At 54.6% G+C, this 11,656-nt stretch overlaps 1 protein-coding gene across 1 annotated transcript; it reads right to left on the bottom strand.

Annotated features, from left to right (window-relative positions):
* Positions 1-26: 26 nt before the first annotated feature.
* Positions 27-10,074, bottom strand: LOC118632958 (villin-like protein). Its single transcript, XM_036266297.1, has 13 exons — positions 10,012-10,074; positions 9,788-9,862; positions 9,284-9,489; positions 7,828-7,936; positions 5,631-5,768; positions 5,373-5,531; positions 4,685-4,864; positions 3,979-4,124; positions 2,928-3,072; positions 1,170-1,364; positions 923-994; positions 375-719; positions 27-140 (listed from the first exon to the last, which is right to left on the bottom strand). Exons 1-13 carry the CDS (start codon positions 10,072-10,074, stop codon positions 27-29), a joined length of 1,947 nt encoding a protein of 648 aa, XP_036122190.1.
* Positions 10,075-11,656: the final 1,582 nt, after the last annotated feature.

Raw genomic sequence — 11,656 nt, 5'->3', positions numbered from 1 at the left:
GGGGCGCAGGGAGGAGCAGGCCCGGGTCAGAAGAAACCGAGCTGCTTCTTCTGCTGCTGCTGCTTCCACTTGGCCATGCCGTAGAATTCCTCCTTGGACTTCCCAAAGATGTCCTGGAAGTCAGAGTCTGAGAGATAGAACTGGGGGTGGGGGAGGCGGATACAGGGACGGGTGTCAACTGAGCCCAGAATTCTTTCCCACCCGGAGGTGTCATCCCAGGGCTTACGGCTGTCCTCTCCCATCTCTGACCATCACCGCATCTGGAACACACATCTCCCCAGACAGCCTGCCCACTGCCCACCATCAGTGTGTCACCTAGGTCTGAGGTACACTAGTGCTGGGGCAGTGAGTGGCAGGGAGTCTCAGGCACCTACCTCCTTTTGGGCGGGGTCCACGCCCACTGGCAGGTTCTTGGCAGTCTTGTACATCAGCTGTTCACGGGGCAGGCCCCCATCGATCATGGATCTGGGGCTGTTGTGGTAGTTGCTGGTGCCGGTGCCGGTGCCGGTGCTGGTGCTGCTGCTGCTGCTGCTGCTGCTGCTGCTGCTGATGCTGGTGCTGATGCTGCTGATGCTGGTGCCAGTGCTGGTGCCATCCACCTTGGGGCCCAGCTCCAGCTCATTTTCTGATCTGTCCTGGGAGCCCTTGAGGGCCTGTAGGGCCAAGGAGCCTGGACTGCTATTGCTTGGCCATCGGGACAGCCGGAAGTTGTTGACTTCCTGTCCATAGAGGGGACTCAGGCTGGGGACGATGAGGATAGGCTCCCAAGAGAAGGCCACACTTAGCCCACCGGCCCTCTTGCCCCCAGCTGCAACCCCCACCACCCACCAGGGCCTGGCTCCTTCCCTGCCCATCCTGCCCATCTGGATCATGCCAACTGAGCCAGACCGCAGGGGGAAGCCCGGGAGGACCCTGTACTCACAGCTGTTATCTCAGTGATGGCCGTTATTGTGTCCAGGCTGCCCTCCACCAACTCCCTGTAGGACTGGTTGTTCTGGGGGCAAAAATCAGGGGGTGAGATGGAAGGACACCCCATCTGCGAGGGGACCTGAGGACGAGACCAGGTCTCCCCCATCCGCATTGGAGGTCCCCAGGCAGGGCAGTGCCTCCTCTCAGTCTGCCCAGGCAAGCCCCTCTCCCCTGGATTAGGGTGGGGCGGGGGTTCAGACCTCACTCTCAGTCCACTTGTAGGGGTCCCAGGCAAGGAACCATCCGGTGAAAGTGGGAGGCTCATGGCCCTGCTTGATGAGCACGATGGGTATGGTCTGGCTCCTCCCCGCTGGGTGGGTCTGCAGGTACTCCCGGCCCCAGGCCACCACCTCCTCCTTCTGCTTGCTCACAGCTTCTCCCAGCCACAGGAAGATCTGGGCCAGAGGGGCTGGCCGTGGGCGGGGGAGGGGCTGCCCAGAGCCGACCACTTCCTTCCCGCCTCTGTCCATCAGATGGTCTCAGAGCCCCCCAAACACACCGGGCACACAGCAGGTTGGCCGCCGTATCCACACACCCATAGACACCCCAGAAGATCACAGGCATACATGTACGCATGCATTCGATCCACCAATAGTCACTGAGTACCTACTGTGGGCCAGGGGGTTCAACAGTGAAACAAAGACGAGACAAAGATCCTTGCTCTTATAGAGCTTTTGTTTTATTGGGGGAGACAGAAAAATAAGTAAAATGTGTAATATATCAGATGGAGAAAAATGAGGCAGGGAAAGAGAGAAGGGTGGTGATGGTGGGAATGGTGTACTTTCATTTTTTTGTCCTCACCTGAGGACATTTTTCCATTTTTTTGTTCAGATAGAGTGGGGGGGGGGGGAGAGAGAGAGAGAAATATCGAAGTGAAGGGACACATCGAGTGGCTGCCACCCGCACGACCCAACCAGGGCCAGGGACAAACTGCAACCGAGGTACATGCCCTTAGCGGGAACCGAACCCGGGTCTCTCTGGACTGCAGGCCGACGCTCCAACCGCTGAGCCAAACCAGCCAGGGAGGAATGGTGTACTTTTAAATTCAGGGAGAGCCTTACTGAGATGACATTTGAGTGAAGATCTGCAGGAGGTGAGGGAGCAAGGCATGTGTATGTCTGGGGAGAAAGTGTAACCAGAAGAAACAACCAGTGCAAAGGCCCTGTGTGTGCCTGGCATCTCTGAGGAGCGGCACAGAGGCCGTTGTGGCTGAAGCGGAGCAGGCACAGGGAACGTGGGACCCATCAGGCTGAAGAGTTGGCGTCTCCAGGCTCTGCAGGGTGGTGGGGCTTTGCTTTTGCTCTGAGCGACACGTGAGTCTACGAGCCTCATCACAGTCACACTGTCATAGACGGTGACACAGGCACATCCATGATCACAGCTACAGAGACACATCACCCATCACCACAGCCAGACAGCAAGTCACAGCCACACATTGTCACCCAGTCACACACAGCTACACACTTGATTACACAGTTACACACAACCAGCCTGAAAAACACAGGTAGCCCGGAAAACCACCACATACAGCCGCACAGAAACAGCTGCCCAGCCACGCCAATGCAGCCACCCAGTCACACACACCTCATCGGTTGTGGCTGGTCTGGCCAGTTACGGCCAGTTACCTGACCATATAGACACTCCACACAGCCACATACACAAAAGCAAAGGCATCACACATGCACACACGGTCAGTTACTCCACTCGACACGGACACGTCGGCCCCAGGCAGTCGTCTGCAGCCACACACTATTTGAAGGCACAAGGAGTCACATATAATTACAACGCCTGCCACGGTCACACACAAGTTCCAGACACACAGTCAGAGCCTCACAGTCACAGTCACACAGACTCACCTGCAGCATACAGGCAGTCCTATGGAGAGGAACGCACAAGGACACACGCTCACACCTCGCTACTCAGATACAGACACGCCCCAGTAGCACGGGGTGGCCTACCTCCTGCCAGGTGTCCAGTAACATGACATCATACTTGTCTAGGTCGTCCTGGCTGAAGAACACGACCTCCATGAGGACCAGGTGGCCGTTGTGGCTGGAGCACTCAAATAGCCGTGGCTGGAAGCTGGAGATGTCCTCAGGGAGGCTGGCCAGTGTGGGCAAAGGCCGTGAGGGGTGCAGCCTGGGCCAAGCTATCTCTTGGCACAGGGGCCCCTGCCCCAGGGGCTGGGCCCTCCTCTGAGTGCCACCCACCCTGCTCCCCTCTGGGCCTCCGTGTCCCAGTCTGTCAGTGGGGAAGCAGAGTGGGTGATGTGTCTGCTCCAGGCAGCTGTGGTGCAAGCTGCCCCAGGACTTTCCCCAGGAAGGGCCCCAGAAAGGGCTGGGCCTGGGCTGGAGCCAAGTGCTCCTTGGGGAAGAGGAGCTGCTGGCCCCACCCCTGGATGGGATTGGCCTCTGGCCCAAGGTGGGAGGAGGGAAGTTAGGCTGAGAAGGGGACAGTAGTACTTAGGAGCTCAGGAGACTTGGGGGTGTGCAGTGCACAAACCAGGCCCCCCAGATAATACAGAGCGGCCTAGGACTCAGCTCCTCCTTCCTTTGAGGCCTCACTCTGCCTTCCCCTCTGATACATACCTTTGTGCACTTACACACCACACATATACTGTTCTTGCACACTCCACACAAACACTGTTCTTGCACACTCCACACACACACACACACACACACAGCACCACTCTCCTGGGGACTGGGGTTGGGGAATGGCTTCTGCCAGTGGTCCAGGACTGGGACAATGCAGGGAGCACCTTGAGCCAGCAGAGGGCACCACTGCCCTGCTTCCCCTGCATCTTCCTGATCCAAGTTACCCTGGGTTGGGGATTGAAGGGGTGAGGGGTAGGGGATGTGCTCCTGGGAGCCCCAGGGATGGGGAGCCAAGAGTTCTCAGGTCTAGTCTGGCTCTTCTAGCTCCTTGTGTGACCGTCCATTAGTCACCCCACCCTCTTGGGGCCTCAGATTCATCCTCTGTGTAAGAACGCCCTCCTCCCAACCCTGTCACCTCTTGCTGGGGTAGGGAGCCCTGCCTCCCAGGGCCTCCCAGAAGTGAGGAGGCTCCTGACCCTCCAGCACTGTTTCCTGATCCATGTTCCCAGAGACGACAGTGACCACCTTCCGCGCCATCACACGCTGGTCACCACTGCAGCCCTGGCAGGCAAATAGCTGGGTCAGGCCCTGCAGGGGAGGGGTCTTCACTTCCAACCCCGCAGCTGCCACTCACAGGGGCCTGAGTCACAGGAGGCCTGGGCTGATGGGAGGACATGCACAAACAAGGGAGCCCCCTTCCCGCCCCTCTGGCCTCTGTCTCCCCAGCTGATCAGGGTCTCAGGGACTGGGACCCTCTTTGGGTCCAGAGCACGGGATGGGGACTCCTAGGCTTGGAGATCATTCATGGTTTATGCTGAAGATCAGAGAAAATTCTGGTAAACTGAGCTAGGCCTCCTCCTTTTCCCAAAAGACTTGGGAAGGGGCAGGCTCTCTGTTCGAGGCAGGATGGAGGGGAGGCAGCCTGCGTCTGTCCCGGCTCTGACCTGTGGACTCCAAGTCCATCTGTCACTTTATAACGGCCCCAGGTTCATGCCTGCCTGCTACCCTCCTCCAGGCCTGTCTCAGGCTGGACTGGAAGCCTCAGACCTCCCCGTGGAGCGGCCTCAGCCTGCCTGCCACCACTGCCCTGGCGTGCCTTGAGTGGCTGGTGTTGGTGGTACCTTCCCAAACCAGATGTAGCAGATGCTGCCTGTAATCAGCAAGAAGATGTCACTGGAGTTGAGGGTGGAGGCCCGGGCTGGCACCTCCATGATCCTGGGGTTGTAGCTGTCGGTGCCTTGCACGTGGAAGAGCCTCGTGGCAGACGCTGGCTGCCCCCTCCCACTGTGCCCCGCGCTCCCCTGCAAGAAGGCCTGGCATCAGCTGGGCCAAGGGCCCCCAGGGGCTGCCCGCCCCTGTGCGGGACAGACTGCCTCAAGGCTCAGGGATGCCTTTCTTAAAGCCACCGTTTCCTGGACCCTCTGGGTGTGGCATGTGAGGGTCCCGTGGTCTAGGATAGGACCAGGCCTTTCCAAATGGATCCCTCACCCCATCCCCAAGGGGTCAGGACACAGTTCCCCCAGGCCTGAAGGCAGAAAGTGGGGACCGGCTTTGCCCGTATGTGACCCCAGGCAGGGTCCCGGCTTCGGATCAAACTTCCTGGCCTGTGCTCCTGCGGTGTGGCTGGCTCCGAGGACTAGGGGGGGAAACTTAGGCGGGGGTCACCCTTGGAGCTCAGGCCCTTGGACAAGCACCCAGAGACCAGAGTGAGGGCGGGGTAAGCAGATCCCCCAGGCCCGAAGCGGTGTTCGCGTGTGCATGTGAGGGTCGCCGGCACTGGAGGAGCTGGGAGGCTGCGGTGGGTCCTACCTGGAAGACCACCATCTGGCCCTGGAAGATGGCGAAGAAGTGCTTGGGCTCACTGCCCATGGTCACGTGCTCGTGTACCAGGGCTCCGTGGTACAGGAGGTCCAGCTCCTCGGCGTTGCCGTTCAGGGCCTTGATCTCTTGTGCGGTGGCCTGCTGGCCCTGCAGACGGGGTGGGGAGGCCCTGGAGCAACTCTAGACCCCGTTTGCATATCTTCAGCCTGAGGCTGAAAGGTGCCGTCCTCCCTTGGGCCTGCGTACCTGCCACAGGTACAGGGTGTACTTGGTGTGACCCATCCTCTGGTATGTGTAGAAGACAAGGTAGCAGTTGCCTGCATAAAACTGTCCATGATGCTTGGGCTCCACGGGTTGCCTGCTTGAGTCCTGGATGCACCACACCTGGGGAACGGGACCAATGGGCACAGGTGTTCCTCCGCCTGAACTCAGCCTGTGCCCAGTCAGAAAGCTTTCCTCAGCCTCATCTGTGCAGGCAGGGGGCTCATACCCAACTCTGCACCTACCCCACGCTCTGTGCTGGGCTTGTGCAAGGAACCGCGGGTGACCCTGTCCCCGATGGGGCTCTGAGACCCTCCACACTTGTGCTGCCTGCTCTCACCCAGGACTCTGAGTTGGCAGTGGACAGACAAGTGGTGAGCACCCCAGAGGCTGCCAAGGCAACCTGACCCCTGCCACAGCACTGCCACCTGACCCCCAGCCACGGCACGGGTCAGGGCAGACAGGTCCTGGTGGAACTGTTCGCTGCTTGGGCCAGGCGCTGGGCAGAAGCGAGGCCTTGGGCTCTTGGAAAAATTCCCTTTTTCCAAGGGCCACTTGAAAATACAAAGCCTGTTCAAAGACAGACATGAAAACACTCCCTCATTCTTGTGTCACTTGTGTACATGAAGCTTTGTAAAACTGTATGTGTGTGTGCCCATGACACCACTACTATGGTGTGCAGGCATGCCTCTGTATGACCATGGGACACCCTGAGGGTCGCTCTGTGGCTGTGGCTGTGTGCATCTCTGGGCATGTCTGGCTGCAGGCAGTGCTGTGTTCCATAGGGTGTACACAACTACGACACTTCTCAGTGCATGTCTATAGCTGTACATGTGTACATGTGCACGTGTACACGGCTGGAGGGTACATGTTTTTCCATGTGTGTAGATGTGTGTGTACATGTACACTTGCATGTACGTGTGGGGGCACACCAAATATGAACAAGTGTGTGAGCTCATGGGTGACAGTGTATGTATGCCTGTGTGGAGAAGTGTGTTATCTATGGATAAGCACAGTCATCATCCAGACAGAAAGTAAAAGGGGAGACTTAAATAATTATTCCAGGATGACAGGCGAAGCCTGGGGCTGCATGGTGGCCCTGCGCGACCAGGTACATGTGGTCACTGAGTCTGGGGGAACAGTGTGCGAGCCTGTGTGGGACTGTCTTGGAGTCTCAGGGCTGCCGCACGCCACGCAGACAGCAAGGAGCACAGCTCAGGTCCATTCACATCACGGACATCAAGCACCTGAATGTTCATTCCCCCAAATTCCTGCCACATGGCAGCAGAGTCTTGTTCAGCCAAGAGCGGCGTTTTCCATTAATTTCCAGCAGATGGAGACAGGGGCACTCTGTTCTCCACTGCACAAGGGCACTCAGTGGCCTAGAGTGGCCCCAGGGGTAAGAGTGGGAGACAGTGTGTGTGCCTACGGGTGACAATGACAATGTGTATGAGTATGGGGCCGTGCATCCCCCACCCCAAATCATGCTTCTTTCCCTCGTATAAGGACCATCCAGCCGCACCCTCTGGACCGTCTCGGCCCCCCCGCCCCACTCCAACTTCTTACTATGGCCATGAGGTGAGTGAAGAAACAGAGGGTCAGGGGGGCCACTGTGGAGTGGCGCTAAAAGCCTGACTCTGCCTTCTCTCTCCTCATTCGAGATAGGCCATCTGGCTGTGGGCCGGTTTGGCTCCATGGTTGGAACGTTGGCCTGTGGCCTAGAGAGTCACCAGTTCGATTCCGGTCAGGGACATGTACCTTGGTTTGGGTTCAGTCCCTGGCCCTGGTTGGGGTTGTGTGGGAGGCAACCAGTCAATGTGTCTCTCTCACTCAATGTTCCTCTCTCCCTCTCTCCTCCCTCCTACTCTACCTGAAAGTCAATGGAGGAATATCCTTGGGTGAGGATTAAAAAAATAGAAAGTGATAGGCCATCTGGAGATTGGGTGCTAGACTTATTCGAGTGATCACTTTGTAAGTTATATAAATGTCTAATCACTATGTTGTACACCTGAATCTAATATAATATAGTGTGTCAACTGCAATTGAAAAATAGATAGGTCATCTGGGAATGATGACAGCCTGTGGTTCCCCCCATTCCCCTGGCACCCTCCGCATGTCCCTATACATCGGTACACAAAGTCTGGCTGATCCAGGGGTCAGGTGGTATTCCTGGTATGCTCACCTCGGTGGCTGACACATGCTTCCTCCCTCTGATGCGTAGCAGTCGCTGGATGTTGTACATATTGGTCTCCACATGCTTGAGGGCAGAGGCCAGCCCTCCCTTCCTGTAGCTGAGGAGGGAATGAGGTCCCATGTAAGACCATACACTGCCATGTGCAGGAGAGAGTGCAGATTTGAGCACATGCATGCACACATGTGGGGATACGCACGTGTCTGCTTAATACATGTGTGCAAGTAGTTAGGAACATGTGTACAAGCACATGGCTACATGTAGTGCAGGAGTGTGCATGTGTTTATCTATGTGTTAATATGTGGACACATGCATTTACAGATACATATATTTCTGTGAGGGCACAGTGTGTGTCTGTTTATCCATGTGTACAGATGCAAATACATGCATGTACACATATGCCTGCACATGCACATACAAAGCACTTGTATACAAGTGGGAACAGGAGTATCTGTTTATCCATGTAAGTATAGATATGAGAGTGTGGAATTCGGGTGACAACATGTGTGTGTGTAAGTGGACATGGCTATTCATGTGTGTGTAGGTGTGCCCACCTGTAGGTGAACACATACAGCAGTGGCATGTTTCCTGCATGTGTGTATATGTTCATGTACACACTATCTGCATGCATTAGGTTCAATTGCATAAAACAGAAATGATCAAATATTGGCAGTTTCCTATGGGTCAACCTAATACTTTGCAACTATTAATTTACTACATATTTCAAGAAATTAACAGCAAAAGATATATTTCTTCTGGGCACAGTGACATAAAGGAAAATTCAAAACAACATGAGTGTCCCCCCTGGGTGTATACCCAAGAGGAATGGAAAACATGTCCACACAAAAACTTGTATAAAATAATGGATGTTAACTAAATTTAGAGCAGTAATCATTTCACAATATCCATAAGTCAAACCATTATGCTGTATACCTTAAACTTACATCGTGGTATATGCCAATTATATTTCAATAAAATGGGAAAAAAAGCTTGTGTACAAATGTTAATAACAGCATCATCCATAACAGCTAAGCAGCAGAAACAATGAAAATGTGCCCTACGTATGAACACATCAATAAAATGCGGCAGTTCGAATATCATGTGATCATGTGCTGCATAATCCCATTTACATGGAATGTCCAGACTAGGCAGATCTGTACAGAGGGGGCAGGGAATACTGAGGGGAAATGGGGAGTGGTTGCAAGGGTATGGGGCCTCCTTTGGGAGGATGAACATGTTCTAAATTTGATGATTGCACAAACCTGCGAATATACTAAAAATCTGCAAATGGTGCACTTTAAATGGCGAGTTGTGTGGTGTGTGACTTGTAGCTCAATAAGGGTGTCAGCCGTCCCCAAACACTCTACACACTAGGGATGAGGGAGGTGGTCACTCTGGCCACCCCACTGCTCTGTCCGTCCCCAGCCCCCACAGCCCTCTCACTCACATGATCCCTGGGCGGATGTAGCTGCAGAAACAGTCGGATTCGTGCTCCTGCACCTCCCGGTGCAACACGGTGGCGCTACCCAGGGTCTCCTGCAGGCGCCGCAGGAAGGTGCTCGCCACGGCCTGCGCCTCTGTGTCCGCCTTCTTTCCGATCCAGTAGTGCAGGTCCTTGGCTGCCCCCTGCGCAGCCTTCAGGCCCTGGGGGACCTAGGGCGCAGGTGTTTGTGGGGGGAGGGGAACCGAGGTTCCAGGGTGGGGGATGGACCCAGGGCCAAGGCATGAATGGACACTGAGGTCAAGGTCCGACGTGTGCCAAAGGCTTTGGAGAGATGGGGCAGGGGATCTAGAACGGGGAGGACGGGGCTAGGAGGCCTCAGCAGCAGCAGCCCCTCTGTGGAATGGGATTTTAGGGCCTCAGCAGGCCTCTCCCAGGGCAGAGCTCACTCTGCACCGTCAGGCTCCCCAGCGGGCTGTGCCACCCTCTCAGACAGACGCCCGTGCTCACGTGGAGGACGATGTAACAGTGCTCCTCAAAGAAGTTCCCGTAAGCGCTCTCGGGGACGGGCACCATCTCCAAGTTCTGGGAGAGGAAGGTGCTTAGTGACAACTCAGGACACCCCCCTACACTCATGGCCCCCTGGGGTTGGGGGGACTCTGAGTTGAGGTCCAGGAGAAGCCTAGTTCCAGAGATCACACCCTTCTGTGGCAGCTGGCCCGCCATGCCCCTACCTCAATGATCCATATGTGGAGGTCCCTGTGGCTCTCGATGTCCGGGAGGCTCTTGGTGTCCATCCTAGGCCAGGCGGGCGGGAGGAAGGAAACAAGAGCCAGAGTTTTCAGACCCCGGCCTCCAAGCAAGAACTCTCCTTGCCTACAGCTCTCCAAGGCACCTCATCCTTGCACGTGCCTTTCATCAGGAGGGCTCCAGGACGCACACGCGCCAGCAAACCAGGGCCGGTGCTGCAGACCTGCCACAGAGAGGCTTTGAAACAGGGACTTGCTTTACATCTGTGGTTGTGCTTTTGGAACAGGGCTGAGCTCCGTGGACAGGGATAGGCCTTGAACATAGGTACAACCTCTGTAAACAGACGGAGATAGAAACAGGCTATGCAGACAGACAGAGGATATATGTTCGGGACAGTCAATGTGGACAGTGATAGGTTATGCAGACAGGCTTTGCTAGTAAGAACAGATTCTGCAGGCAGGGACAGGCTCTGCGGGCAGGGACAGAGCTGCAAATAGGCATTGGCTTTGAGGACCATTCAGAACAGGTGATGCAGAGACAGCGCACCTGCAGAGAGGGAGAGGCTCTGGACAGGGAGAGGCTCTGCCTGCAAGCACAGGCTCAGGAGCTGTGGGCCGGCTTTCTGTGTGAAGTCCCTGGAGGGGCTGTAGCGATGAGCTGAATTGCTTTCAGTTCTTGTGCCCCCGACAAGCCCCATAGCACAGGGTCTTTCTTCATCTCTGTGCTTTGTCAATTTGGGGCTCTGCTGGACCATGAAAACATCACTCCTTGCTGGGCCTTGCGGAGCTGCCTCATTTCCCACTGCCGAGAAAGTCCAGGTTGAAAAATTACAATATGAGACTCCTACCGAGGTAAAACTAATGGAAGAGCTAGGAGAGAGTTTTAACAGACAAGCCAGGAAATGATATTTCAGGAACTGAATTTTAAGTGCAAAAGTAACTTTTAAAACTTAAAAAGCATCTCATGATTTCTAAATATAAGAATTCAGTAAACAAACCGAGAAAAGGGAGAAAGAATGGTCACTGCTAAGGACTGAATGAATGCTCTGGAAGAGCAAATGGAAGAAATATCTTACAATTCAGACCAGAAACACAGAGATGGTAATTGCGTGGGGGTGGAGGGGACATCTAGGAGACCTAACGTGTAAATAACAGAAGTTGCAGAAAGAGAAAAGGTAATAGAAGAAATTTTTCTTGAGCTGAAGAAAACTATAATTTGCAGATTGAAAGGGTACCAAACATACAGGAGGATTAGTGGGGGCAAGTGAGGGCACACAGGCCCAGATATACGTTGATTGTATTCTGAAATTTAGGTATAGAGAGAAAATCTTACAGGCTACCAGAACAAGCTATTTTCTAAAAAGAGAGAGAGAGAGAGAGAGAGAGAGAGAGAGAGAGAATTATACTAGACTTCTCATCAGCAACACTGACAGCCAGAGACTATGAAAACTGTTTATAGGCTGAGAGAAAAAAATTACAAGCCAAAAATTCTATATGTGATCAAGATATCATTGGTCTGTTAAGGAATAAGGTGTATATTTTCAGACCTACAATGATTCAGAGAGGGGAGCAAAAAAAAAAATCTGGGGGAGATATTATTACAATATAATTATAGAAAATGTAGGAATGA

Source organism: Molossus molossus, unplaced genomic scaffold (genome assembly GCF_014108415.1).
Source record: "Molossus molossus isolate mMolMol1 unplaced genomic scaffold, mMolMol1.p scaffold_m16_p_18, whole genome shotgun sequence".
Classification (NCBI taxonomy): domain Eukaryota; kingdom Metazoa; phylum Chordata; class Mammalia; order Chiroptera; family Molossidae; genus Molossus; species Molossus molossus.
The sequence above is the reverse complement of the archived record's forward strand: the minus strand, read 5'-3'. Positions and strand labels throughout refer to the sequence as shown.

Coding starts and splice junctions, on each gene's coding strand:
- LOC118632958 (XM_036266297.1), bottom strand. CDS start 10,074: ATGGACACCAAGAGCCTCCCGGACATCGAGAGCCACAGGGACCTCCAC. Junction 995..1,169: donor ACAAGTGGACTGAGAGTGAG/GTCTGAACCCCC, acceptor TTTTGCCCCCAG/AACAACCAGTCCTACAGGGA. Junction 720..922: donor CCATCACTGAGATAACAGCT/GTGAGTACAGGG, acceptor CTCTATGGACAG/GAAGTCAACAACTTCCGGCT.